General features: G+C 40.5%; 1 protein-coding gene across 1 annotated transcript in view; it reads left to right on the top strand.

Annotated features, from left to right (window-relative positions):
* The window catches only part of negr1 (neuronal growth regulator 1), a 354,799-nt gene that overhangs the window by 159,630 nt on the left and 169,761 nt on the right, over positions 1-25,408 (top strand). The window contains 1 exon segment of the mRNA XM_046298141.1: positions 3,262-3,387. Within this exon segment, the coding sequence (XP_046154097.1) occupies positions 3,262-3,387 (126 nt within the window).

Genomic DNA, 25,408 nt, shown 5'->3' on the forward strand with positions numbered 1-25,408 from the left:
ATCAACAGTTAGGGCATACATAATGGTATCATCCCCATATACACTATATATACAAAAGTATGTGGACACCCCTTCGAATTAGTGTATTCGGCTATTTCAGCCACACACTTTGCTGACAGGTGTATAAAATCGAGGACACAGACATTCAATATTCATAGACAAACATTGGCAGTAGAATGACCTTGCTGAAGCACTCAGTGACTTTGATAGTGGCACCGTCATAGGATGCCATCTTTCCAACAAGTCAGTTCGCCCTGCTAGAACTTCCGTGGGCAACTGTAAGGGTTGTTTTTGTGAAGTAGAATGGTCTAGGAGCAACTACGGCCACACAAGATCACAGAACGGGACTGTCGAGCCCTGAAGCGCATAGTGTGTAAAAATAATCTGTCCTCACTACCCAGTTCCAAACTGCCACCGAAAGTAACGTCAGCACAAGAACTGTTAGTCAGAAACTTCATGAAATGGATTTTCATGGCCGAGCAGCCACACACAAGCCTAGGATCACCATGCTTCACCGTCCGACAGACTAATCTGGGTTTGGCGGATGCCAGGAGAAAGTTCCTGCCCGAATGCATAGTGCCAACTGTAAAGTTATGGTTCGGGCTAGGCCGCTTAGTTCCATTGAAGGGAAATTTTAACACTACAGCATACAATGACATTCTAGACGATTCTGTGCTTTCGACATTGTGGAAAGCCCTTTCCTGTTTCACCATGACAATGCCCCCGTGCACAAAGTGAGGTCCACACAGAAATGGTTTGTCGAGATCGGTGTGGAAGAATTTCACTGGCCTGCACAGAGCCCTCACCTTAATCCCATCAAACAACTTTGGGATGAAATGGAATGCCAACTGCGAGTCAAGCCTAACCGCCCAACATCAGTGCCGACCTCTCTAATGCTCATGTCTGAATAGAAGCAAGTCCCCGCAGAAATGTTCCAACATCTAGTGGAAAGCCTTCCCAGAAGAGTAGAGGCTGTTATAGCAGCAAAGGTGGACCAACTCCATATTAATGCCCATGATTTTGGAATGCGATGTTCGACAAGCAGGTGTCCACATTTTTGGGGTAATTTAGTGTAGAATAAATTTATAGTTTTTAACAGACTGACCAATGTTTATATAAATAGTGTAGAGAACAGGTCCCAATATTGAACCATGTGGTACACCTTTAAGAAATTCAGACTGAACCCAATCTATCAGGATGGCCTAGTGTTCTGAACTCAGGGTTAGAGTTGGGTCTTACGAGGAAGGGGATTTTTTTTCAACCAACATTAAGTAGAATAGACAGAGACAGATCATGGATTAGGACAATTTTGGGAAACTTTAGATGACTGACATCAAACACTGGGAGTGTGGAAAAGCTTTCTAAGCGATACATATATCACAGGTTAAATTAAATATTAAAGTGTATTTGAAAAAGCTCTCAAAGAATTCCAATGCCCATAAACTTAGCCATAATGATGGGAGGTGATGTCACTTCTGTTGATGACCTATTATCACCAGAGGACAACTTCACACTTTTCCCGGTAACTTTTTCAAATTGATTCTATGAATGTGCGCAAAGTGAACTCAATAACTGTGATTCGTCTACAATTATATCACATTGCCACATACATTACAGTATAGTGCAATAGACACCTGAATACAGTTCATCAAAGTATTACTGTATATCCAGGGTTGGGTAGGTTACTTTCTGAATGTAATCTGTTACAGTTAATAGTTATCTGTCTAAAATTGTAATCAGTAATGTAACTTTTTGGATTACCCAAAATCAGTAATGTCATCTGATTACCTTCAGTTTCTTTTAGATTACTTTCTCCTTAAGAGTCATTAGAAGAAGATAAATGTATGTTACCAATTGAATGACATCTATTGCAGGATAAATCAATGTTGAAGTTTATATAGCTGGCCATATATGGATGTTACATTTTACTTTATGGGTTGGTTATGGCTTCTTCTAACCCATCGCTTTCTACTACATATAATAACATTATTAAATGATATCTTTACATTACAAAAAGTCTATCATAATTCCAGTCATTCCAGTAAATGTTATACCTATTGATCTTCTAGAGTAAATATGGAAGTATAGATGAGCCAAATGATTTCACCTGAGCATAACCCCAAAACTAAGGACTTATTAGCCAGCCCTACTATGTTGATTATGATTTTGTTGTCATGGAGGACTAATTGGGATCATTGATTCAAATGTAAAAATAAATGCTGCGCTCATGGAATGGCATGCTTTGAGCACTACGGAAAAATACTATATACATGTGAAAAATAAATGGCATGTGTTGCATTTGCTATAGGCCTATTGATTACCTTTTTGTTGGTGATCTTGGCAATATGCAGCTGTTTAATGGGCAAATTCACAGATGAAACAATAACAAAATGGTGCCCCGCCTCTGGTTTGGTAAAAAGCTGAGGGATGGGCCTGGAGAAATGTAACCACTCTCAGATGAATAGACAGAGCTATGGATGCAAGGACTGACCATCCATGATATCAACATATTGTTTTAACCATGTTGAGGCTATACAGTGTTATTTCAAACCCTGGAATGAGTTTGTGTCCATGATTGATACACAGCTTAAACTTCTTAAATTGAACTATTATTGGGTTCAAATACACATTTAGATTTGTGAACAGCCATACACAACAACCACAATCCATGAGGCGCAAATAGCTAAATGAGATAGCAGCAATGTGATTCAAATGAATGCACTATGTAGATATCAATGATAAGTGATATTCGTACCGCCGTAGACTACACCACTGCTGTCATCCTTACCTCCAAGCATTTATTCAAATTGGATAATGTTTGGATGCTGACAGCAGTCACACCATTAGAAGACATAGCTTGGACTGTAGCCTACAAATGCCTATTCCTGCTCTTTCCCGCGATCCTTCAAAAACAATTTAACCTTGCACCTTTTTTCAATCCTGATTTGAATGTCATTGAGAAAACAGAGAAGTGTCACCGATTTTCTTCGCAAACATCTTTTCTGATTTTTAAAGTAATCCTCTAAATTATCATCTAGTTTTTCAAAAGTATCTGTAATCTGATTACAATATTTTTGCTGGCAACGTAACGGATTCCACGTAATCCGTTACTCCCCCAACCCTGTGTATATCAGTTTCAATGTTATTTTTTACACTTTTTTGATGACTCTTCCATCACAAAGAAGTGAGTGGGAGGGTGCACTGTGGGTCAAAGATTCAAAATGGTAATCTCATTTCTTTTATGTTTCTTTTGCTTTGCAGTTCCCCCCAAGATCTATGACATTTCATCTGACATCACGGTAAACGAGGGCAGCAATGTGTCACTCATCTGCACAGCCAGTGGGAAACCAGATCCCACCATCTCCTGGAGACACATAACCCCATTAGGTGAGTTCACTTTACAGGAAACACTCTCACATACCTGACACTAATGGACAGGAATGGCTTTGTGCACTGTTGTTTATGGTTTGTTGAAAGTAATTTAAGGCGAGGCACCACACCCTAATTGTCACGATCATCGTATGGAGGGGACCAAAGCGCAGCGTGGTATGAATCCATTCTTCTTTATTGAATGAAGAACACTTAAACCAAAACAACAAAACTATTAAGACGACCGTGACCGCTATATAAACAATTTGCTAACATGCAACATAAGATAGACAATAACCCACGAAATACCTAAAGAAGATGGCTGCCTAAATATGGTTACCAATCAGAGACAATGAAAAACACCTGCCTCTAATTGAGAACCAATCTAGGCAACCATAGACCTACATAAACACCTAGATGGAAACAACCCCATAAATCTACAAAACCCCTAGACAGTACAAACACCCTAGATGACAAAAAACCACACCTACAACCCTCGTCACACCCTGACCTAACCAAAATATATAAAGAAAACAAAGAATACTCAGGTCAGGGCGTGACACTAATAGACAAATTTCCCCCCCCTTAAACATATCACAATTAACTTTACTAGTTGAATATAGACAGCAATATAATAAGTTTTTGTATTAGCTACAACTTCTCTGAAATATTGTGTTAAAATATGCAAATATGCAACACTCATTAAATATGCACATATTTGCTTATACCCCAAATCTATTTTTCTGGAAACTGGATGATGTCAGCCTAACTATTTTGGTTTCACTCTGTTGAGACACTCCAGGACCGGACTTGCGTTGACTAGATTGTGGATATATACTTCTTTCATATCTCAATCTGTAAAATACTTAAGACATGTACGTAAACTGCATTTTTGGCACATATTTCCAAAGAAAATGTTATGTGGAATGAAAATTTGACAACATATCAACAATTCCTTCTTCTTATCCTTCTGTAAGAATAACCACACACAATGTGGTGAATACAGATGCTTCTGAAGCTGAGAAAAATGTGTTAGCATGTGGGAAGAGTCTTACTTTCAGGAAATAGCAGTTAACCTGTTAGGGATGATGCTAATTTTCGCTGCTTTTTGTTAAAAATCGTGCAAAAAAGTATTTAGTCAGCCCCCAATTGTGCAAGTTCTCCCACTTAAAAAGATGAGAGAGGCCTGTAAGTCCCATCATAGTTACACTTCAACTATGACAGACGAAATGAGGAAAAAAAATCCAGAAAAATTCCATTGTAGGATTTTTAATGAATTTATTTGCAAATTATGATGGAAAATAAGTATTTGGTCACCTACAAACAAGCTAGATTTCTGGCTCTCAAAGACCTGTATTCCTGAAGAGGCTCCTTTGTCCTCCACTTGTTATCTGTATTAATGGCACCTGTTTGAACTTGTTATCAGTATAAACGACACCTGTCCACAACCTCAAACAGTCACACTCCAAACTCCACTATGGCCAAGACCAAAGAGCTGTCAAAGGAACCAGAAACAAAATTCTAGACCTGCACCAGGCTGGGAAGACTGAATCTGCAATAGGTAAGCAGCTTGGTTTGAAGAAATCAACTGTGGGAGCAATTATTAGGAAATGGAAGACCACTGATAATCTCCCTCGATCTGGGGCTCCACGCAAGATCTCACCCTGTGGGGTCAAAATGATCACAAGAACGGTGAGCAAAAATCCCAGAACCACACGGGGGGACCTAGTGAATGACCTGCAGAGAGCTGGGACCAAAGTAACAAAGCCTACCATCAGTAACACACTACGCCGCCAGGGACTCAAATCCTGCAGTGCCAGACGTGTCCCCCTGCTTAAGCCAGTACATGTCCAGGCCCGTCTGAAGTTTGCTAGAGAGCATTTGGATGATCCAGAAGAAGATTGGGAGAATGTCATATGGTCAGATGATACCAAAATATAACTTTTTGGTAAAAACTCAACTCGTTGTGTTTGGAGGACAAAGAATGCTGAGTTGCATCCAAAGAACACCATACCTACTGTGAAGCATGGGGGTGGAAACATCATGCTTTGGGACTGTGTTTCTGCAAAGGGACCAGGACGACTGATCCTTGTAAAGGAAAGAATGAATGGGGCCATATATCATGAGATTTTGAGTGAAAACCTCCTTCCATCAGCAAGGGCATTGAAGATGAAACGTGGCTAGGTCTTTCAGCATGACAATGATCCCAAACACACCGCCCGGGCAACGAAGGAGTGGCTTCGTGAGAAGCATTTCAAGGTCCTGGAGTGGCCTAGCCAGTCTCCAGATCTCAACCCCATAGAAAATCTTTGGAGGGAGTTGAAAGTCTGTGTTGCCCAGCAACAGCCCCAAAACATCACTGCTCTAGAGGAGATCTGCATGGAGGAATGGGCCAAAATACCAGCAACAGTGTGTGAAAACCTTGTGAAGACTTACAGAAAACGTTTGACCTCTGTCATTGCCAACAAAGGGTATATAACAAAGTATTGAGATAAACTTTTGTTATTGACCAAATACTTATTTTCCACCATAATTTGCAAATCAAGTCATTAAAAATCTTACAATGTGATTTTCTGGATTTGTTTTCTCATTTTGTCTGTCATAGTTGAAGTGTACCTATGATGAAAATTACAGGCCTCTCTCATCATTTTAAGTGGGAAAACTTGCACAATTGGTGGCTGACTAAATAGTTTTTTCCCCACTGTATGCAGGGCTCATATGTAAAAGAGACTCTAGTCCCTATGATGACTTCCCTGTCAAAATAAAGTTGAAATAAATACAAATAATATACAGTACCAGTCACAAGTTTGGACACACCTGTGTAACGTCGTTCTTCGTTTGTCAAAAGAGAGTCGGACCGAAATGCAGCGTGGTGGTTACTCATGTCTTTAATGAAGGAATAGCGATACATGAAATAACTACAAATGCAAAACAACAAAATGGAACGTGAAACCTAATTACAGCCTATCTGGTGAAACTACACAGAGACAGGAACTACACAGAGACAGGAACAATCACCCACAAAATACACAGTGAAACCCAGGCTACCTAAATACGGTTCCCAATCAGAGACAACAAGAATCACCTGACTCTGAATGAGAACCGCCTCAGGCAGCCAAGCCTATAGAACACCCCTACTCAGCCGCGATCCCAAATACTACAAAACCCAATACGACAATACAATATATAAACCCATGTCACACCCTGGCCTGACCAAATATATAACGAAAACACAAAATACAATGACCAAGGCGTGACAACCTGCTCATTTAATGTATTTTATTTATTTATTTCTACATTATAGAATAATCGTGAAGACATCAACACTATGAAATAACACAAATGAAAAAAAGTGTTAAACAAATCTAAATATATTTTAGATTTTAGATTCTTCAAAAGCAGCCTCCTTTGCCAAGAGTGTGCAAAGCTGTCATCAAGGCGTTCGCTCAACCAGCTTCACCTGGAATACTTTTCCAACAGTGTTGAAGGAGTTCCCACATATGCTGAGCACTTGTTGGTTGCTAGTCTTTCACTCTGCGGTCCAACTTATCCCAAACCATCTAAATTGGGTTGAGGTCAGGATGATTGTGGAGGCCAGGTCTTCTGATGCAGCACTACATCACTCTCCTTCTTGGTCAAATAGCCCTTCCACAGCCTGTAGGTGTGTTGGGTCATTGTCCTGTTGAATACAAATGAAAGTACCATTAAGCGCAAAACCAGATGGGATGGTGTAATGAATGTTTCCTCTGCAGCAGAGGTAACTCTGGGTCTTCCTTCCCTGTGGCGGTCCTCATGAGCGCCAGTTTCATCATAGCGCTTGGTGGCTTTTGCGACTGCACTTGAAACTTTCAAAGTTCTTGACATTTTCCGGGTTGACTGACCTTTTTTCACATCTTAAAGTAACGATGGACCATCGTTTCTCGTTGAGCTGTTCTTGCCAAATAGGGCTATCTTCTGTATAATCTCCTACCTTGTCACAACACAACTGATTGGCTCAAACGCATTAAGGAAATATATTACACAAATTATCTTTTAACAAAGCACACTTGTTAATTGAAATGCATTCCAGTTGACTACCTCATGACTCTGGTTGAGAGAATACTAAGAGTGTGCAAAGCTGTCATCAAGGCAAAGGGTGGCTACTTTGAAGAATCTCAAATTCTAAAATATATTTTGATTTGTTTAACACTTTTTTGCTTACGACATGATTCCATGTATTTTTTTTCATAGTTTTGATGTCTTCACTAATATTCTACAATGTAGAAAATAGTAAACATAAAGAAAAATCCTCGAATGAGTTGGTGTGTCCAAACTTTTGACTGGTGCTAGACACATCAAGCTGACATTTTTTATTGTACCCTTTGGAAGTACTAATATTAAAATGACCAAAATACTCCTGAATTTCAAAACTGTCATTTTAGCCTGTGGTGCCTCACCTTTAATTTAATGGTAATACCTAAACAAGAACACGATTTGGGTTCGATTGATTTCCCAGTAAGTATGATCACTCTTTATGGTTTTATTCTTCTTTTTATGATGTCACAAATATTGCTTGGATAATAAAAAACAGGGTTGGTTTTGATGAAGATGATGAATGGTTAATAACCACTGCATAAATATTCAGAGTCTCAGCACATTAATGCAATTTGTTGTCTTGGATGTTGATTACAAGAGCTCCAAAAGTAATCACTTGGACTACTGCTGATCCCCCTGGCTTGTATGTGTATACCTTCATACACCATTAAGCTTCTGAAACTTTTAGGCCCCATTCAAAAATTAATTGACAGAGCTGTGGTGCTGCAACAGTTCCCCTGCCATTACACTGACTTTGAATCCCTCCTCATTTTCATATTAATGGATTAGTCCATGCTGTGCTTATCTGATAACTGTAAGGATGACTACATTAATCATATGGCAGTCAAATCCTCTTATCTGGTGCATTTTCTCTTATTGTATTGGGGTTTTCAGAAGCTGATCAAAAGACCCATCTGAGGAGTCAAAGTGGCAGTCCCTTATTCTACTTTGAAGTATCCATACTTTGATGTTGCTTGGGGGGGAATTATTTTCTGGTCAAATGAAAGAACCAGGAACTAAATGTAATCACAGGGGAAGTCTAGGACTTCAAAAGGGGCCATTTGGCATAGAAGATATGGACCAGCTATTATGTAATGGCAATTGTTCCAATGGACCGGGTTGTAATGGTATAATCAAATGTCTACATCTGCATCCTTTTCAGTGTTTTGGATGTGCACAGAAATACACTACATGACCAAAAGTATGTAGACACATGCTCATTGAAAATCACATTCTAAAATCATGGGCATTAATATGGAGTTGGTCTCCACTTTGCTGCTATAACAGCCTCCACTCTTCTGGGAAAGTTTTCCACTAGATGTTGGAACGTTGATGCGGGGACTTGCTTTCATTCATTTACATTTACATTTAAGTCATTTAGCAGACACTCTTATCCAGAGCGACTTACAAATTGGTGCATTCACCTTATGACATCCAGTGGAACAGTCACTTTACAATAGTGCATCTAAATCTTAAAGGGGGGGGTGAGAAGGATTACTTATCCTATCCTAGGTATTCCTTGAAGAGGTGGGGTTTCAGGTGTCTCCGGAAGGTGGTGATTGACTCCGCTGTCCTGGCGTCGTGAGGGAGTTTGTTCCACCATTGGGGGCCAGAGCAGCGAACAGTTTTGACTGGGCTGAGCGGGAACTGTACTTCCTCAGTGGTAGGGAGGCGAGCAGGCCAGAGGTATTAGTGAGGTCGGGCACTGATGTTTGGCGATTAGGTCTGACTCGCAGTCGGCGTTCCAATTCATTCCAAAGGTTTTTGAAGGGGTTGAGGTCAGGGCTCTGTGCAGGCCAGTCAAGTTCTTCCACACTGGTCAACACAAACCATTTCTGTACGGACCTCGCTTTGTGCACGGGGGCATTGTCATGCTGAAACAGGTAAGGGCCTTCCCCAAACTGTTGCCACAGAGTTGGAAGCACAGAATTGTATATAATGTCATTGTATGCTGAAGAGTTAAGATTTCCCTTCACTGGAACTAAAGGACCTAGCCTGAACCATGAAAAACAGCCCTAGACCATTATTCCTCCTTCACCAAACTGTAAAGTTGGCACTATGCATTGGGGCAGGTAGCTTTCTCCTGGCATCCGCCAAACCCAGATGCAACCTTCGGACCCCCAAATGGTGAAGCGTGATCTGATGGCTACCCGGTCTATTTTAATTGGACCCCCCTTTTTTTACACTGCTGCTACTCTCTGTTAATTACAGTGTCTTGCGAAAGTATTCACCCCCTCTTAATTTTCATATTTTGTTGCATTACAACCTGGAATTAAAATATATATTTTTTGTGGGGTTGTGTCATTTGATTTACACAACATGCCTACCACTTTGAAGATGCAACATATTACTTTGTAGAGCCACCTTTTGCAGCAATTACAGCTGCAAGTCTCTTAGGATATGTCTCTATAAGCTTGGCACACCTAGCCACTGGGATTTTTGCCCACTCTTCAATCAAAATCTGCTCCAGCTCCTTCAAGTTGGATGGGTTCCGCTGGTACACAGCAAACTTGAAGTCATACCACAGATTCTCAATTGGATTGAGGTCTGGGCTATGACTAGCCCATTCCAAGACATTTAAATGTCTCCTCTTAAACCACTCAAGTGTTACTTTAGAAGTATTCTTCGGGTCATTGTCCTGCTGGAAGGTGAACCTCTGTCCCAGTCTCAAATCTTTAGAAGACTGAAACAGGTTTCTCTCAAACATTTCCCTGTATTTAGCACTATCCATCATTCCTTCAATTCTGACCAGTTTCCCAGTCCCTGCCGATGAAAAACATCCTCACAGCATGATGCTGCCACCACCATGCTTCACTGTGGGGATGGTGTTCTCGGGTGATGAAAGGTGTTGGGGTGTGTGCCAGACATAGTGTTTTCCTTGATGGCCAAAAAGCTACATTTTAGTCTCACCTGACCAGAATACCTTCTTCCATATGTTTGGGGAGTCTCCCAGATGCCTTTTTGGTGAACACCAAACATGTTTGCTTATTTTTTGTTTAAGCAATGGCTTTTTTTCTGGCCACTCTTCCATAAAGTCCAGCACTGTGGAGTGTACGCCTTAAAGTGGTCCTATGGACAGATACTCCAATCTCCGCTGTGGAGCTTTGCAGCTCCTTCAGGGTTATCTTTGGTCTCTTTGTTGCCTCTGATTAATGCCCTCCTTGCCTGGTCCGTGAGTTTTTGTGGGTGGCCCTCTCTTTGGCAGGTTTGTTGTGGTGCTAAATTCTTTCAATTTTCTAATAACGGAATTAATGGTGCTCTGTGGGATGTTCAAAGTTTGTGATATTTTGTATATATCCCAACCCTGATCTGTACTTCTCCACAACTTTGTCCCTGACCTGTTTGGAGAGCTCCGTGGTCTTCATGGTGCCCCTTGCTTAGTGGTGTTGCAGACTCTGGGGCCTTTGAGAACAGGTGTATATAGCTGAAGTCGGAAATGTACATACACCTTAGCCAAATACATTTAAAATCAGTTTTTCACTATTCCTGACATTTTATCCTAGTAAAAATGCCCCTTTCTTAGGTCAGGTAGGATAACCACTTTATTTATTTTTTAAAAGTGAAATGTCAGAATAATAGTAGAGAATTATTTCTTTCAGCTTTTATTTATTTCATCACATTCCCAGTGGGTCAGAAGTTTTTTGGCTGATTTCTTTTGATTTTCCCTTGATGTCAAGCAAAGAGGCACTGAGTTTGAAGGTAGGCCTTGAAATATATCCACAGTTACACCTTCAATTGACTCAAATGATGTCATTTAGCCTTTCAGAAGCTTCTAAAGCCATTAAATAATTTTCTGGAATTTTCCAAGTTGTTTAAAGGCACAGTCAACTTAGGGTATGTAAACTTCTGACCCACTGGAATTGTGATACAGTGAGTTATAAGTGAAATTATCGGTCTGTAAACAATTGTTGGAAAAATGTATTGTGTCATGCACAGAGAAAATGTCCTAACCGACTTGCCAAAACTATAGTTTGTTAACGAGAATTGTGTGGAGTGGTTAAAAAATTAGTTTTAATGACTCCAACCTAGGTGTATGTAAACTTCCGACTTCAACTGTATATACTGAGATCATGTGACAGACCATGTGACACGTATAGTCCACCTGTGTGCAATCTACTTAATTAATTATGTGACTTCTGAAGGTAATTGGTTTCACCAGATCTTACTTAGGGGCTTCAGAGCAAGGGGATGAATACATATGCACCCACCACTTTTATTTTTATTTTTTATTTTTGAAACAAGTTATTTTTTTTATTTCACTTCATCAATTTGTACTATTTTGTGTATATCCATTACATGAAATCCAAATAAAAATATACGGAAGCCTCCCGGGTGGCGCAGTGGTTAAGAGCGCTGTACTGCAGCGCCAGCTGTGCCATCAGAGTCCCTGGGTTCGCGCCCAGGCTCTGTCAGGCTCTGCGACCGGGAGGTCCGTGGGGCGACGTACAATTGGCCTAGCGTCGTCCGGGTTAGGGAGGGCTTGGTCGGTAGGGATGTCCTTGCCTCATCGCGGCTCCTGTGGCGGGCCGGGCGCAGTGAGCGCTAGCCAAGGTTGCCAGGTATATGGTGTTTCCTCCAGCACATTGGTGCGGCTGGCTTCCGGGTTGGATGTGCACTGTGTTAAGAAGCAGTACGGCTGGTATGGTTGTGTATCGGAGGACGCATGACTTTCAACCTTCGTCTCGATGAGACAAGATAGTAGCTACTACAACAATTGGATACCACGAAATTGGGATAAAAAGGGGTAAAAATAAAATAACAAAAATATATTGAAATTACAGGTAGTAATGCAAGAAAATAGGAAAAAAGCCAAGGCACTGTATCTATGTATAGTCATTTTACCCCCACCTACATATACAGTACCAGTCAAAGGTTTGGACGCCCCTACTCATTCAAGGGTTTTTCTTTATTTGTACTATTTTATACATTGTATTTTAAAAGTGAAGACATCAACTATGAAATAACACAATCATGAATCATGTGTTAAACACATACAAATATAAGTTGCCACCCTTTGCCTTGATGACAGCTTTGCATTCTCTTGGGATTCTCTCAACCAGCTTCACCTGGAATACTTTTCCAATAGTCTTGAAGGAGTTCCCACATATGCTGAACACTTGTTGGCTGCTTTTCCTTCACTATGTGGTCCAACTCATCCCACACTATCTCTATTGGGTTGAGGTCGGGTGATTGTGGAGGCCAGGCTATCTGATGCAGAACTCATCACTCTCCTTATTTTTCAAATAGCCATTTCACAACCTGGATATAGTCCCACTAAATGTAAACCAGATGGGATGGCGTATCGCTGCAGATTGCTGTGGTAGACATACTGGTTAAGTGTGCCTTGAATTTTAAATAAATCACTGACAGTGTCACCAGAAAATCACCCCCACACCATCACACCATGCTTCACAGTGGGAACCACACATGCGGAGATCATTTCTTGGTTACTGCATGATTCCATGCGTGTTATTTCATAGTTTTAGTGTCTTCGCTATAATTTTACAATGTAGAAAAAAAGTCAAAGAAAAACCCTTGAATGAGTTGGTGTGTCCAAACTTTTGACTGGTACTGTACATATTACCACAATTACCTCGACTAACCTGTACCCCCGCACATTAACTCGGTACAGGTACCCCTTGTATATAGCCTTGTTTTTGTTATTTTATGGTTGCTCTTTTATTTTTTACTTTAGTTTATTTAGTAAATATGTTTCTTAACTCTTATTTATCTTAAACTGCATTGTTGGTTAAGGGTTTGCATGTAAACATTTCACTGTAATGTCTACACCTGTTGTATTTGGCGAATGTGACAAATGCAAATTTGATTTGATCCATCACTCCAGGGAACAATTTTCCACTGCTCCAGAGTCAAATGGTGGCTAGCTTTACACCACTCCAGCCAACACTTGGCATTGTGAATGGTGATCTTAGGCCTCTGTGCGGCTTCTCAGCCATGGAAACCCATTTAATGAAGCTCCCGGCGAACAGTTATTGTGCTGTTGTTGCTTCCTGAGGCAGTTTAGAACTCAGGAGTGAGTGTTGCAACCAAGAACAGATTATTTTTTACGCCCCACACGCTTCAGCACTCGGTGGCCCCGTTTTGTGAGCTTGTATGGCCTACAATTTTGCGGCTCAATTGTCTTTGCTCCTTTTGTATAAATAGTGTACCTTGAAATAACAAGTACATTTAGTATACCATATTTGATATAGTCTAGCCCACTCATTGAACAGTATAATATTATTATTTTCTATGTCGCTGTTGTGTAGTTCTTAAATATGGTGAATCAGTTGAAATTGTAATGGTACCTAGCTACTACTGTGCTGTATTCTGATTGGTCAGATGTTTATTACTTGAGAACAATAAGTTAGTTGAATTGATGCATGGCTGTAACTGTGGTCAGTCAAAGATGATCTATTATATTGAGAAGATGGTCGACTGACCACTCTAACAATGGAAATACATATCCGCAAAAGTGATAGACAGGCTTTAGTAGGCGAGATCAGGTGGGAGCATTCTAGCCAATGGGAGGACATATACGTGTGTGAATACCACGAAACAAATATTACATCAAATAAGCCTCACCTATCAAAATAGCAATTCACTTTTATCTTGACCAAATTCAACACTCTCTCATTGCTCCCCATACTCACTTGTTCTGCTTAACACATATTTACATGTGGACAGATTTTGGGCAGAGTCGATCTTCTTGCGTTGCCTCTTCCTCTCTTCTCATCCGGCTCTTCTTCATGCAAAAGGGTAATCTATCTCCGTCCAGTGTTTGTCAACAAAGCGTCATACATCCACCACCTACCGAATTAAACTACACAGGTATCAAACTGACAGCAAAAGCATTTACATTATACATTTATTCAAATTTTAATTCTGAGCAATTGGGAGGGGTAAACCATTAAATAGAGGATTCCAACAACAATATAACATTGATTTTAAAACCCAGAGTAGTTTGTGTTTGGTAAGATGCAGTATGAGTGTATGATTGACAAGAAGCCAAGTAAGTGAAATCATAAACATGGCATCTTTTTCTTTGCTTTCTCCAGCACGTGACTCAGCCATTTTGGTGAGATTGTGTGTACTGTAGATAGCTGTGCTGTAGCAGTCAGTGGAGTTTGACAGAATGATAAATTGCCCTGACTGACTGTCAAGTTCCTGTTCCTTCTCCAAATTTTTCTTGTTTGCTTATTTTTTTTCCACCCTTTCTCTTGCCAACCAAAAAAATGCAGACTAATCATTAACTACATTTACTGAAGTGTGGCTATGGTATGGTAGTTTGAAAATATAATTTGGCTTTAATATGCTTCCTGTAAAGTACATTTGCTTCTTGTACAGTAACAAGAACAACAAAACAATGTTTGTGGAAGAGCAGCTGATTAAAGGAGATAAAGCAAAATTCCAATTCCAGTGGTTTTATACACCAGTGGAGGCTCCTCAGAGGAGGAAGGGGAGGACCATCCTCCTCAGTGAATTTAAAATGTAAAACATTAAACGTTAGAATGTCTACAGTAGCCTCAACAGCTCTCTGTAGGGTAGCACCGTGGTGTAGCCGGAGGACAGTTCGTTTCCATCCTCCTCAGAGTACATTGACTTCAATACAAAACCTTAGGAGGCTTATGGTTCTCACCCCATTCCATAGATTTACACATTAATTATGACAACTCCCAGAGGACGAGCTCCTGCCTATCATGCAGCATGAACTAACATGTTCTCCACCCAATCAAAGTATCAGATAATTAAGTCACAACAGACACACAGTCAGCTTAAACTAATTACACACAAATTATTGTATTTTTCATGTCTATATTGAATACATAATTTAAACATTCAGTGTAGTTTGGAAAAAGTACATGAACCCCTAGGCTAATGACTTCTCCAAAAGCTAATTGGAGTCAGGAGTCAGCTAACCTGGAATACAATCATGGGTTAGAGCTGCCCTGCCCTATGGTCCTTCTGTAGCTCAGTTGGTAGAGCTTGGCGCTTGTAACGCCAGGGTAGTGGGTTCGATCCCCGCGACCACCCGTACGTAGAATGTATGCACACATGACTGTAAGTCGCTTTGGATAAAAGCGTCTGCTAAATGGCATATATTATATATTATTATATTATTATATTACTATAAATACAATTCACAACATTTTAGTTTGCTATTCACAAGAAGCATTGTCTGATGTGAACTATGCCTCGAATAGAAGAGATCTTAGAAGACCTAATATTAAGAATAGTTGACTTTCATAAAGCTGGAAAGGTTTACACAAGTATCACTAAAAGCCTTGATCTTCATCAGTCCGCGGTAAGACAAATTGTCTACAAATGTAGAATGTTCAGCACTGTTTCTACTCTCCAAGAGCAAGAGCACAGAGCAGAATTCCCAATGAAGTTAAGAAGAATCCTAGTGTCAGCTAAAGACTTACAGAAATCTCTGGAACATGCTAAAATCTCTGACGAGTCCACTATACGTAAAACACTAAACAAGAATGGTGTTCATGGGAGGACACCACAGAAGAAGCCACTGCTGTCCAAAAAAAACATTTCTGCACGTCTGAAGTTCGCAAAGAGCATCTGGATGTTCCACAGCGGTACTACTGGTAAAATATTCTGTGGACAGATGAACCTAAAGTTGAGTTGTTTGGAAGGAACACACAACACTATGTGTGAAGTAAAAAAGCCACAACACACCAACATCAAAACCTCTTCCCAACTGTAAAGTATGGTGAAGAGAGCATCATAGATTGGAGCTGCTTTGCTGCCTCAGGGCCTGGACAGCTTGCTATTATCGATTGGAAAAATGAATTCCCAAGTTTATCAAGACGTTTTGCAGGAGAATGTAAGGCTATCTATCCACCAATTGAAGCTCAACAGAAGTTGGGTGATGCAACAGACAACGACCCAAAACACAGAAGGAAATCATCTACAAAAATGGCTTCAACAGAAGAAAATACACGTTCTGGAGTGGCCCATTCTTGACAACCCGATTTGAGATGCTGTGGCATGACCTAACGAGAGAGGTTCATACCAAACATCCCAAGAATATTGCTGAACTGAAACAGTTTTGTAAAGAGGAATTGTCCAAAATTCCCTGACCGTTGTGCAGTTCTGATCTGCAACGACAGAACATGTTTGGTTGAGTTTATTGCTGCTAAAGGAGGATTAACCAGTTATTAAATCCAAGGGTTCACATACTTTTCCCATCCTGCACGGTGAATGTTTACACGATGTGTTCAATAAAGACATATGTGTATAATTGTTTGTTATTTGTTTAAGCAGACTGTATTTGTCTATTGTTGTGACTTAGATGAAGATCAGATCAAATGTTATGACCAATTTATGGAGAAGTCCAGGTAATTCCAAAGGGTTCACAAGCTAGGAAATAAGGAAAGGAGTAAATAACTATAGGAGAGGAGGAAAGGGAACTAGGAAAGGAAGCTTAGAAGGGATAAGAGGAAAAGAGCTAGGAAGGGAAAAGAGAAACGGAAAAGCAAGGAAATGAAAGGATAAGGAAAATGATTTTAAAAAAGAGAACAAAGGAGGGAAGGAAACAAAGTTAGGATAGGAGTCAAGGGATGTAGGAAAGCAGGAAATGAAGCAAGACAATTATGAATTAAGGGATGTAGGATTGGAGGAAAGAATTAAAGGGATCTAGGAGAGTCTGAATAAATTCCTACTGAGGCTGATCCAATACCTGCTGACTCAACTCCTACTGTGATCGACTCCTACTCCGACTCCTACTGAGATCGACTCAGACTCCTACTGACATTAGCTATGTTTCCATTGACATGTCAATCAAGTAAATGTATTTATTAAGCCGTTTTTACATCAGCTGATGTCACAGTGTCCAGTGATTTTTTTTGTCAACATTTAGAAAGAAAATAGATGTGACAATTGCCTACTAGGGTGCATTTCCATTTAACTATCTTCCGTCAATAAAAATAGCTTGATGTAATGACGTCACACCTGAAATAACACTTTTTAGACAAAAATCTACAGCGTTGAATAAAAATCTAGTGGTTGATGTGTTTCCATTACCCACTAAGGCAAATTGTGAATTAATAAATTGGTGACAACCTGTATACCCCCTCCCACCTATCTGTTTCATGTCTCAGATAGCATGTGAAAGCCAGCATGGATAGAATGCAATAATTGACTAATATTTGCCATATTCTGATAATTATCATGTGCCAGTGTGTCACCGCGGATTGGCTGTCTACGCTAGTCCGTGCCATTGTGAATCTTACACTCCTGTAGATCTGCAATAATTGAATGATGAAACTTGCAAGCCAACCAGAAAAAGCAAAGCGAAGCAATTTAAGCATTCTTGAAAGTCAGGATAAGTCAGGACAATCCTTGTCCTGTGAAGTTGAAAATGTTTTATTTTGCAAGCAGTAATTAAATGTAGAGTGCAACTTATGACATCACGTGCGGGAACCTTTAAACCTTTAAAATTATTTGGCAATCATAATGTATTAAAAAAAACACAGTTTCCATCATCATTTGTTGCAATAAAGAAAGTTAGACAAAATAAAAATTGACCCGTCGAAGATACATTTTTTGTTGATCTTAAGAAAATGTCTGTCTGCTGTTTCCATTACACATCGCAATCATTTTTTTTGCGACATTGCTTTTGTCGAATAAACTTGGGTCAATAGAAACTTGCTTAATGACTCAATTCTTACTGAGAGAGTCAACTCATACTGTCAATGACTCAACTCTTACTGAGATCGACTTAATTCATACTGACACTGACTCAAGTTCTACTGACTCAGCACCTGAGACTGACTCAACTCCTACTGACAGTGACTCAACTCCTAGTGAGAATGACTTAACTCCTGACAACGATGCAATTCTTACTGAGACAGACTGTACTAATATGGACACCGTATGTGAAATGCTTTTAATCCTATCTACAGTATGTATGGACACATATTTTTCCTAGCCACATGTGGCTAAACATTTGAATACAAAATGTTACTGAAATAATACTACAGGTGACAAAGGTGGGGTCCTCAGTCAGGTATGACTCAGTGGGTTTTAGATCCGCTGTATTAATGGAGTCCCGGCTAGATGTTAATGTTCCAGATTGACAATAAACTCTGGAGGTTGATGTGTCAAGGCAGAGAAACTGTTTTTGAAGAGACACGGTTTGAAAGGAAAAGGGTTCTGGCCCGTACCTTGAGCAGGCCTAGAGGGGAGCCGCTGAGAAAGCCACTGCGTGGGTAGTACTCTATTTTCAAGAGTTTAAAGGATAAATGGATGTAAAAATGCAGCCTGTGCTATAATGGATTTCTCTGTGGTGCTCGTGCTATCTGTGTGTTGCAGCCCTAGAGGAAATATACTCCGTGCTCCCTACACAATGTGGGAAATTGCTTACTGTGACTGCACTGAATACAAAAATTAACCTCTCTATGATTTCTTTAATTTGTTTGGAGTGACATCTCCCTCAGGTGTGAGGGGCTCCTCTGAAGCTTCCGAATACCTCTCAACACACACCGTCAGTGTCTTCTCTCAATGAAGTTCTCAGTGGAGGACCTTTGCATGGTTTTGTTCAACCAGGCAATTGTTGAGTGCTAATGGACCTGTGTGTGATATCTTTTTTTTTAAAGCCAGTGGCTCAGATTTTCCCTCACTTCTTCGTCAGATTGTACACCATTTGTCACAATGCTACTGCTTGAGGTGGTTGAGTAGAGGTGGTCAGGGTTGAAACACTTAATACAGTAATGGATACTCCAAGGATACATTTCTTATTACAGGCCTGCTGACCTTAGTAATTTCCCCTTCCCCTTTCTAATCAATAAGATAACCAGGGTTTCATTGTGCAGTCTGGTAAGAGGAGACACACAGAATTCAGAAGCATAGACAATTTGTAGGGTGAAGTGCCCAATTTCTACTGTTGAGAAGTGCCCTTCTTTTAAACTCGCATTGAAGTATATTGACATTAACACACCGTAAAATTACAATTAAACTCTGAATCTCAAATAGTCGCTTGTCCCTTTTAATAGCCAGGCAACGGCACACATTCCAGCAAATAAACGTCTGTTTCAAAGAATCACCGGGTCTAAATGAATTGTTTACTAGGTTACAAAGTTTGATGTTTGACTTGTTACATTAAATCATTCAGTAATGACTTGAAAAATGATGGCAATCATCCATTTTTATTGCCAGTAAGAAACTGCTAGCTAACTGGCAAGCACAAAAACAGTCACCAACTTCGGGATTACAGAACACTACAAAATTGGCCCTTTAATGGTGAAAATAAAAACAGCTGTAAATGCAGAGTCTGAGAATAATCATTGAAGTTGTTTTTGGTGACGAGTGGCACGAGGAGTGTTGTACAAAACAAAACCATCAGGATAAGCTCCTGACCAATTGTATTATTTTGTGTTTTTGTTCATAATGTTTCCACCATAATTTACTATGACAGAAAAGACATTCTGAACATCAGATCTCTAACCTCGATTTGGATGAGGTTTTCTACTTCAATGAGCGAATGACATCCCGGACCAGGCCCAAATCCCCGACACTCGAAGGAGGAAGATGCGCCATTATAGAGGCTGGCGTGCGGGATACCTGACGAGACTACGTCAGCAAGTGGATAAACCACCACTGCCCTCAATTTCATTGGAGAATGTGCAATCACTGGTGAATAAACTGGACGTGCTCCTATCAACGTGATCTGAAGAATTTGGTATGTTCCCCAACAAGAAAAACAAAAATTGTCACTCAAACAGAAAAGGAAAGTAACAGAGTCACTGATAACAACTAAATTAAACAGGCAGGGATTTAGGAGGGGTTTTTAAAGACACTCATGAGGGTGTCCGCTGAAAATTGACTAGCAACAACAACTGGGACCTAAAAGACACCCACCATGAACTCCAACTAAATTTGCCCAAGAGGAAGCAAACAAAAGAAAAGCCCACACCAAACTTGAATATAGGAAGCAAACCAAAAAGTGGAGCAAAACTTACAGGGAAGATCAGATAAAGGATTGTTTGTTTAGAAATCAAATAGGGAGAGCCAACTAAAGGTGTTAACCCTGTCATCTTTCAAGACAACTGGAGCACTGGGCCAGACGCTCGTAAATATCCACTGGGCCAGCACAGGTGAAAAACCTTACCACTTACGAGATGGAAAAGCCAGCACAGGTGTAAAACATACTGCCTAACGAGGTGACGCCAATCTGTTACCAAACTAATATCCTATGTTTCTCAGAGTCTGGGCTGAACAAGGACATGGTAAATATAAATCTAACTCGTCGGTAGGACAGAACAGCAGCGTCGGTAAATCTCAGGGGGGTAGTGTGTGTCTCTCTCAACAGCTAGTGCTGTTGTTAACACTTCTTATGGTATAGGGGACGCTTGCGTCCCACTTGGCCAAAAGCCAGGGAAAATGCAGCGTGTCAAATTCAAATAATATTATATAAAAATCAAATGTTCATTCAATCACACATGTAAGATACTAAATTAAAGCTACACTCGTTGTGAATCCAGCCAACATGTCAGATCTTAAGGCTTTTCGGCGAAAGCATAAGAAGCTATTATCTGATGATGGCACAACAGTAAACAAAGAGAGTAGCATATTCCAACCCTGCGGGCGATACACAAAACGCAGAAATAAAATATAAAACATGAAACAAACCTTACTTTTGATTAGCTTTTTTTGTTGGCACTCCAATATGTCCCATAAACATCACAATTGGTCCTTTTGTTTGATTAATTCCGTCCATATATATCCAAAATGTCCATTTATTTGGCGTGTTTGATCCAGATAATAACAGCTTCCAAATTGCGCAACGTCACTACAAAATATCTCAAAGGTTGCCTATAAACTTTGCCAAATCATTTCAAACTACTTTTGTAATACAACTTTAGGTATTTTTTAACGTTAATAATCGATCAAAATGAAGACTGTCTATCTGTTTTCAATAGAGGATGAGAGGAAACTAACGCTTCTTTTAAAGTCTTGCGCACTCTCAACAGCGTTACCTTTTTCCAAGATGGCCGTACTTCTTCATTGCACAAAGGAATAACCTCAACCAAATTCCAAAGATGGGTGACATCCAGTGGAAGCGGAGAAATATTGTTTCCCAATGAGAACCCACTGAACAGACAGAGACCTTTTTTTGCCTGCTACATAAGTTCTGTTATACTCACAGACATGATTCAAACAGTTTTAGAAACTTCAGAGTGTTGTCTACTAATAATATGCATATCTTATATTCTTGGCACAAGAAGCAGGAAGTTGGAATTGAGCACGCTATTTATCCAAAAGTGAAAATGCTGCCCCCTATACCTTAAGAAGTTAACAAAGGTAGTCTTGAGGTCCTGCTCGCCTAAGTTAGAATAATTAATGATAAGCTGTAGACCATACTATTTGGTAACCATAGTGACTAAATGGAACTATGGTTAACTATATTCCACATCAAGTGACAATCTGGACCCTCTATTTCTGAAACTATCTGCCGCCATTGTCGCAACCCCTATTACCAGCCTGTTCAACCTCTCTTTCATATCGTCTGAGATCCCCAAGGATTGGAAAGCTGCCGCAGTCATCCCCCTCTTCAAAGGGGGAGACACCCTGGACCCAAACTGTTATAGACCTATATCCATCCTGCCCTGCCTATCTAAGGTCTTCAAAAGCCAAGTCAACAAACAGGTCACTGACCATCTCGAATCCCACCGTACCTTCTCCGCTGTGCAATCTGGTTTCCGAGCCGGTCACGGGTGCACCTCAGCCACACTCAAGGTACTAAACGATATCATAACCGCCATCGATAAAAGACAGTACTGTGCAGCCGTCTTCATCGACCTCGCCAAGGCTTTCGACTCTGTCAATCACCATATTCTTATCGGCAGACTCAATAGCCTCGGTTTTTCGGATGACTGCCTTGCCTGGTTCACCAATTACTTTGCAGACAGAGTTCAGTGTGTCAAATCGGAGGGCATGCTGTCCGGTCCTCTGGCAGTCTCTATGGGGGTGCCACAGGGTTCAATTCTCGGGCCGACTCTTATCTCTGTATATATCAATGATGTTGCTCTTGCTGCGGGCGATTCCCTGATCCACCTCTACGCAGACGACACCATTCTATATACTTTCGGCCCGTCATTGGACACTGTGCTATCTAACCTCCAAACAAGCTTCAATGCCATACAGCACTCCTTCCGTGGCCTCCAACTGCTCTTAAACGCGAGTAAAACCAAATGCATGCTTTTCAACCGATCGCTGCCTGCACCCGCATGCCCGACTAGCATCACCACCCTGGATGGTTCCGACCTTGAATATGTGGACATCTATAAGTACCTAGGTGTCTGGCTAGACTGCAAACTCTCCTTCCAGACTCACATCAAACATGTCCAATCGAAAATCAAATCAAGAGTCTGCTTTCTATTCCGCAACAAAGCCTCCTTCACTCACGCCGCCAAGCTTACCCTAGTAAATCTGACTATCCTACCGATCCTCGACTTCGGCGATGTCATCTACAAAATGGCTTCCAACACTCTACTCAGCAAACTGGATGCAGTTTATCACAGTGCCGTCCGTTTTGTCACTAAAGCACCTTATACCACCCACCACTGCGACTTGTATGCTTAGTCGGCTGGCCCTCACTACATATTCGTCGCCAGACCCACTGGCTCCAGGTCATCTACAAGTCCATGCTAGGTAAAGCTCCGCCTTATCTCAGTTCACTGGTCACGATGGCAACACCCATCCGTAGCACGCGCTCCAGCAGGTGTATCTCACTGATCATCCCTAAAGCCAACACCTTATTTGGCCGCCTTGCGTTCCAGTACTCTGCTGCCTGTGACTGGAACGAACTGCAAAAATCGCTGAAGTTGGAGACTTTTATCTCCCTCACCAACTTCAAACATCAGCTATCCGAGCAGCTAACCGATCGCTGCAGCTGTACATAGTCTATTGGTAAATAGCCCACCCATTTTCACCTACCTCATTCCCATACTGTTTTTATACTGTTTTTTATTTATTTACTTTTCTGCTCTTTTGCACACCAATATCTCTACCTGTATATGACCATCTGATCATTTATCACTCCAGTGTTAATCTGCAAAATTGTATTATTCGCCTACCTCCTCATGCCTTTTGCACACATTGTATATAGACTGCCCATTTTTTTCTACTGTGTTATTGACTTGTTAATTGTTTACTCCATGTGTAACTCTGTGTTGTCTGTTCACACTGCTATGCTTTATTTTGGCCAGGTCGCAGTTGCAAATGAGAACTTGTTCTCAACTAGCCTACCTGGTTAAATAAAGGTGAAATAAAATAAAATAAAATAAATAAAAAGTAACTCATGCAAGCAGTAAAATTAGATAAAAATACAGATAAAAATACACTTTTATTGAACAGCGGGGACTGTGAAGTAACACAAACGCAGACACATGCATGCTCACACATGATAACATACACACGTACATGTGGATTTTGTGTTGTAGATATGTGGTAGTAGTATGTGGTAGTAGAGTAGTGGCCTGTGGGCACACACTTAATGTGTTGTGAAATGTGTTGTTAATGTATTGTAATGTTTTTAAAATGTTGCTGGACACCAGGAAGAGTAGCTGCTGCCTTGGGGATCCAAAATAAATACAAATAGAAACATTTTCGTAGCTGTCTACTTACCACCACAAACCGATGCTGGCACTAAGATTGCACTCAACGTGCTGTATAGAGCCATTAGCAAACAAGAAAATACTCTCCCAGAGACGGTGCTCCTAGTGGCCGGTGATTTTAACTAATTTCTACCAGCATGTCACCTGTGCAAAAAAAACTCTAGATCACCGTTACTCCACACACAGAGGCGCATACAAAGCTTTCATTCACCAACCATTTGGCCATAACCATAACTCTATCCTCCTGATTCCTGCTTACAAGCAAAAATTCAAACAGGAAGTACAAGTGATGGCCTCAGACTGGAATATGTTACAGGTTTCATCCGATGGATTGAGGAGTTTCCCCACATCAGTCACAGGCTTCATTAATAAGTGCATCGAAGACATCATCCCCACAGTAACCGTACATACATTACCGTTCAAAAGTTTGGGGTCACTTAGAAATGTCCTTGTTTTTGAAAGAAAATCAAATTTTCTGTCCGTTAAAATAATATCAAATTGATTATAAATACAGTCTAGACATTGTTAATGTTGTAAATGACTATTGTAGCTGGAAACAGCTGATGGAATATCTACATAGGCGTACAGAGGTGTTCCAATGGCACGTTGTGTTAGCTAATCCAAGTTTATAATTTTAAAAGGCTAATTGATAATTGCAAAAGGGTTTTCTAATGATGTTAGCACAGCTGAAAACTGTTGTGTTGATTAAAGAAGCAATAGAACTGGCCTTCTTTAGACTAGTTGAGTATCTAGAGCATCAGCATTTGTGGATTCGATTACAGGCTCAAAATGGGCAGAAACAAAGAAATGTATTCTGAAACTCGTCAGTCTATTCTTGTTTGGAGAAATGAAGGCTATGCGAGAAATTGCCAAGAAACTGAAGATCTCGGACAACGCTGTGTACTAATCCCTTCACAGAACAGAGCAAACTGGCTCTAACCAGAATAGTAAGAGGAGTGTGAGTCCCCGGTGCACAACTGAGCAAGAGGACAAGTTCAATAGAGTGTCTAGTTTGAGAAACAGGCGCCTCACAAGTCCTCAACTGGCAGCTTCATTAAATAGTACCCGCAAAACACCAGTCTCAATGTCGACAGTGAAGAGGCGACTCCGGAATGCTGGCCTTCTAGGCAGAGTTGCAAAGAAAAAGCCATATCTCCGAATGGCCAATAAAAAGTAAAGATTTTGATGGGCAAAATAACACTGACACTGGACAGAGGACGATTGGAAAATAGTGTTATGGACAGACAAATCTAAGTTTGAAGTGTTAGGATCACAAAGAGGAAGATTTGTGAGATGCAGAAAAAATGAAAAGATGCTGGAGGAGTGTTTGACAC

The sequence above is a fragment of the Oncorhynchus gorbuscha genome, linkage group LG14 (assembly GCF_021184085.1).
Source record: "Oncorhynchus gorbuscha isolate QuinsamMale2020 ecotype Even-year linkage group LG14, OgorEven_v1.0, whole genome shotgun sequence".
Classification (NCBI taxonomy): Eukaryota; Metazoa; Chordata; class Actinopteri; order Salmoniformes; family Salmonidae; genus Oncorhynchus; species Oncorhynchus gorbuscha.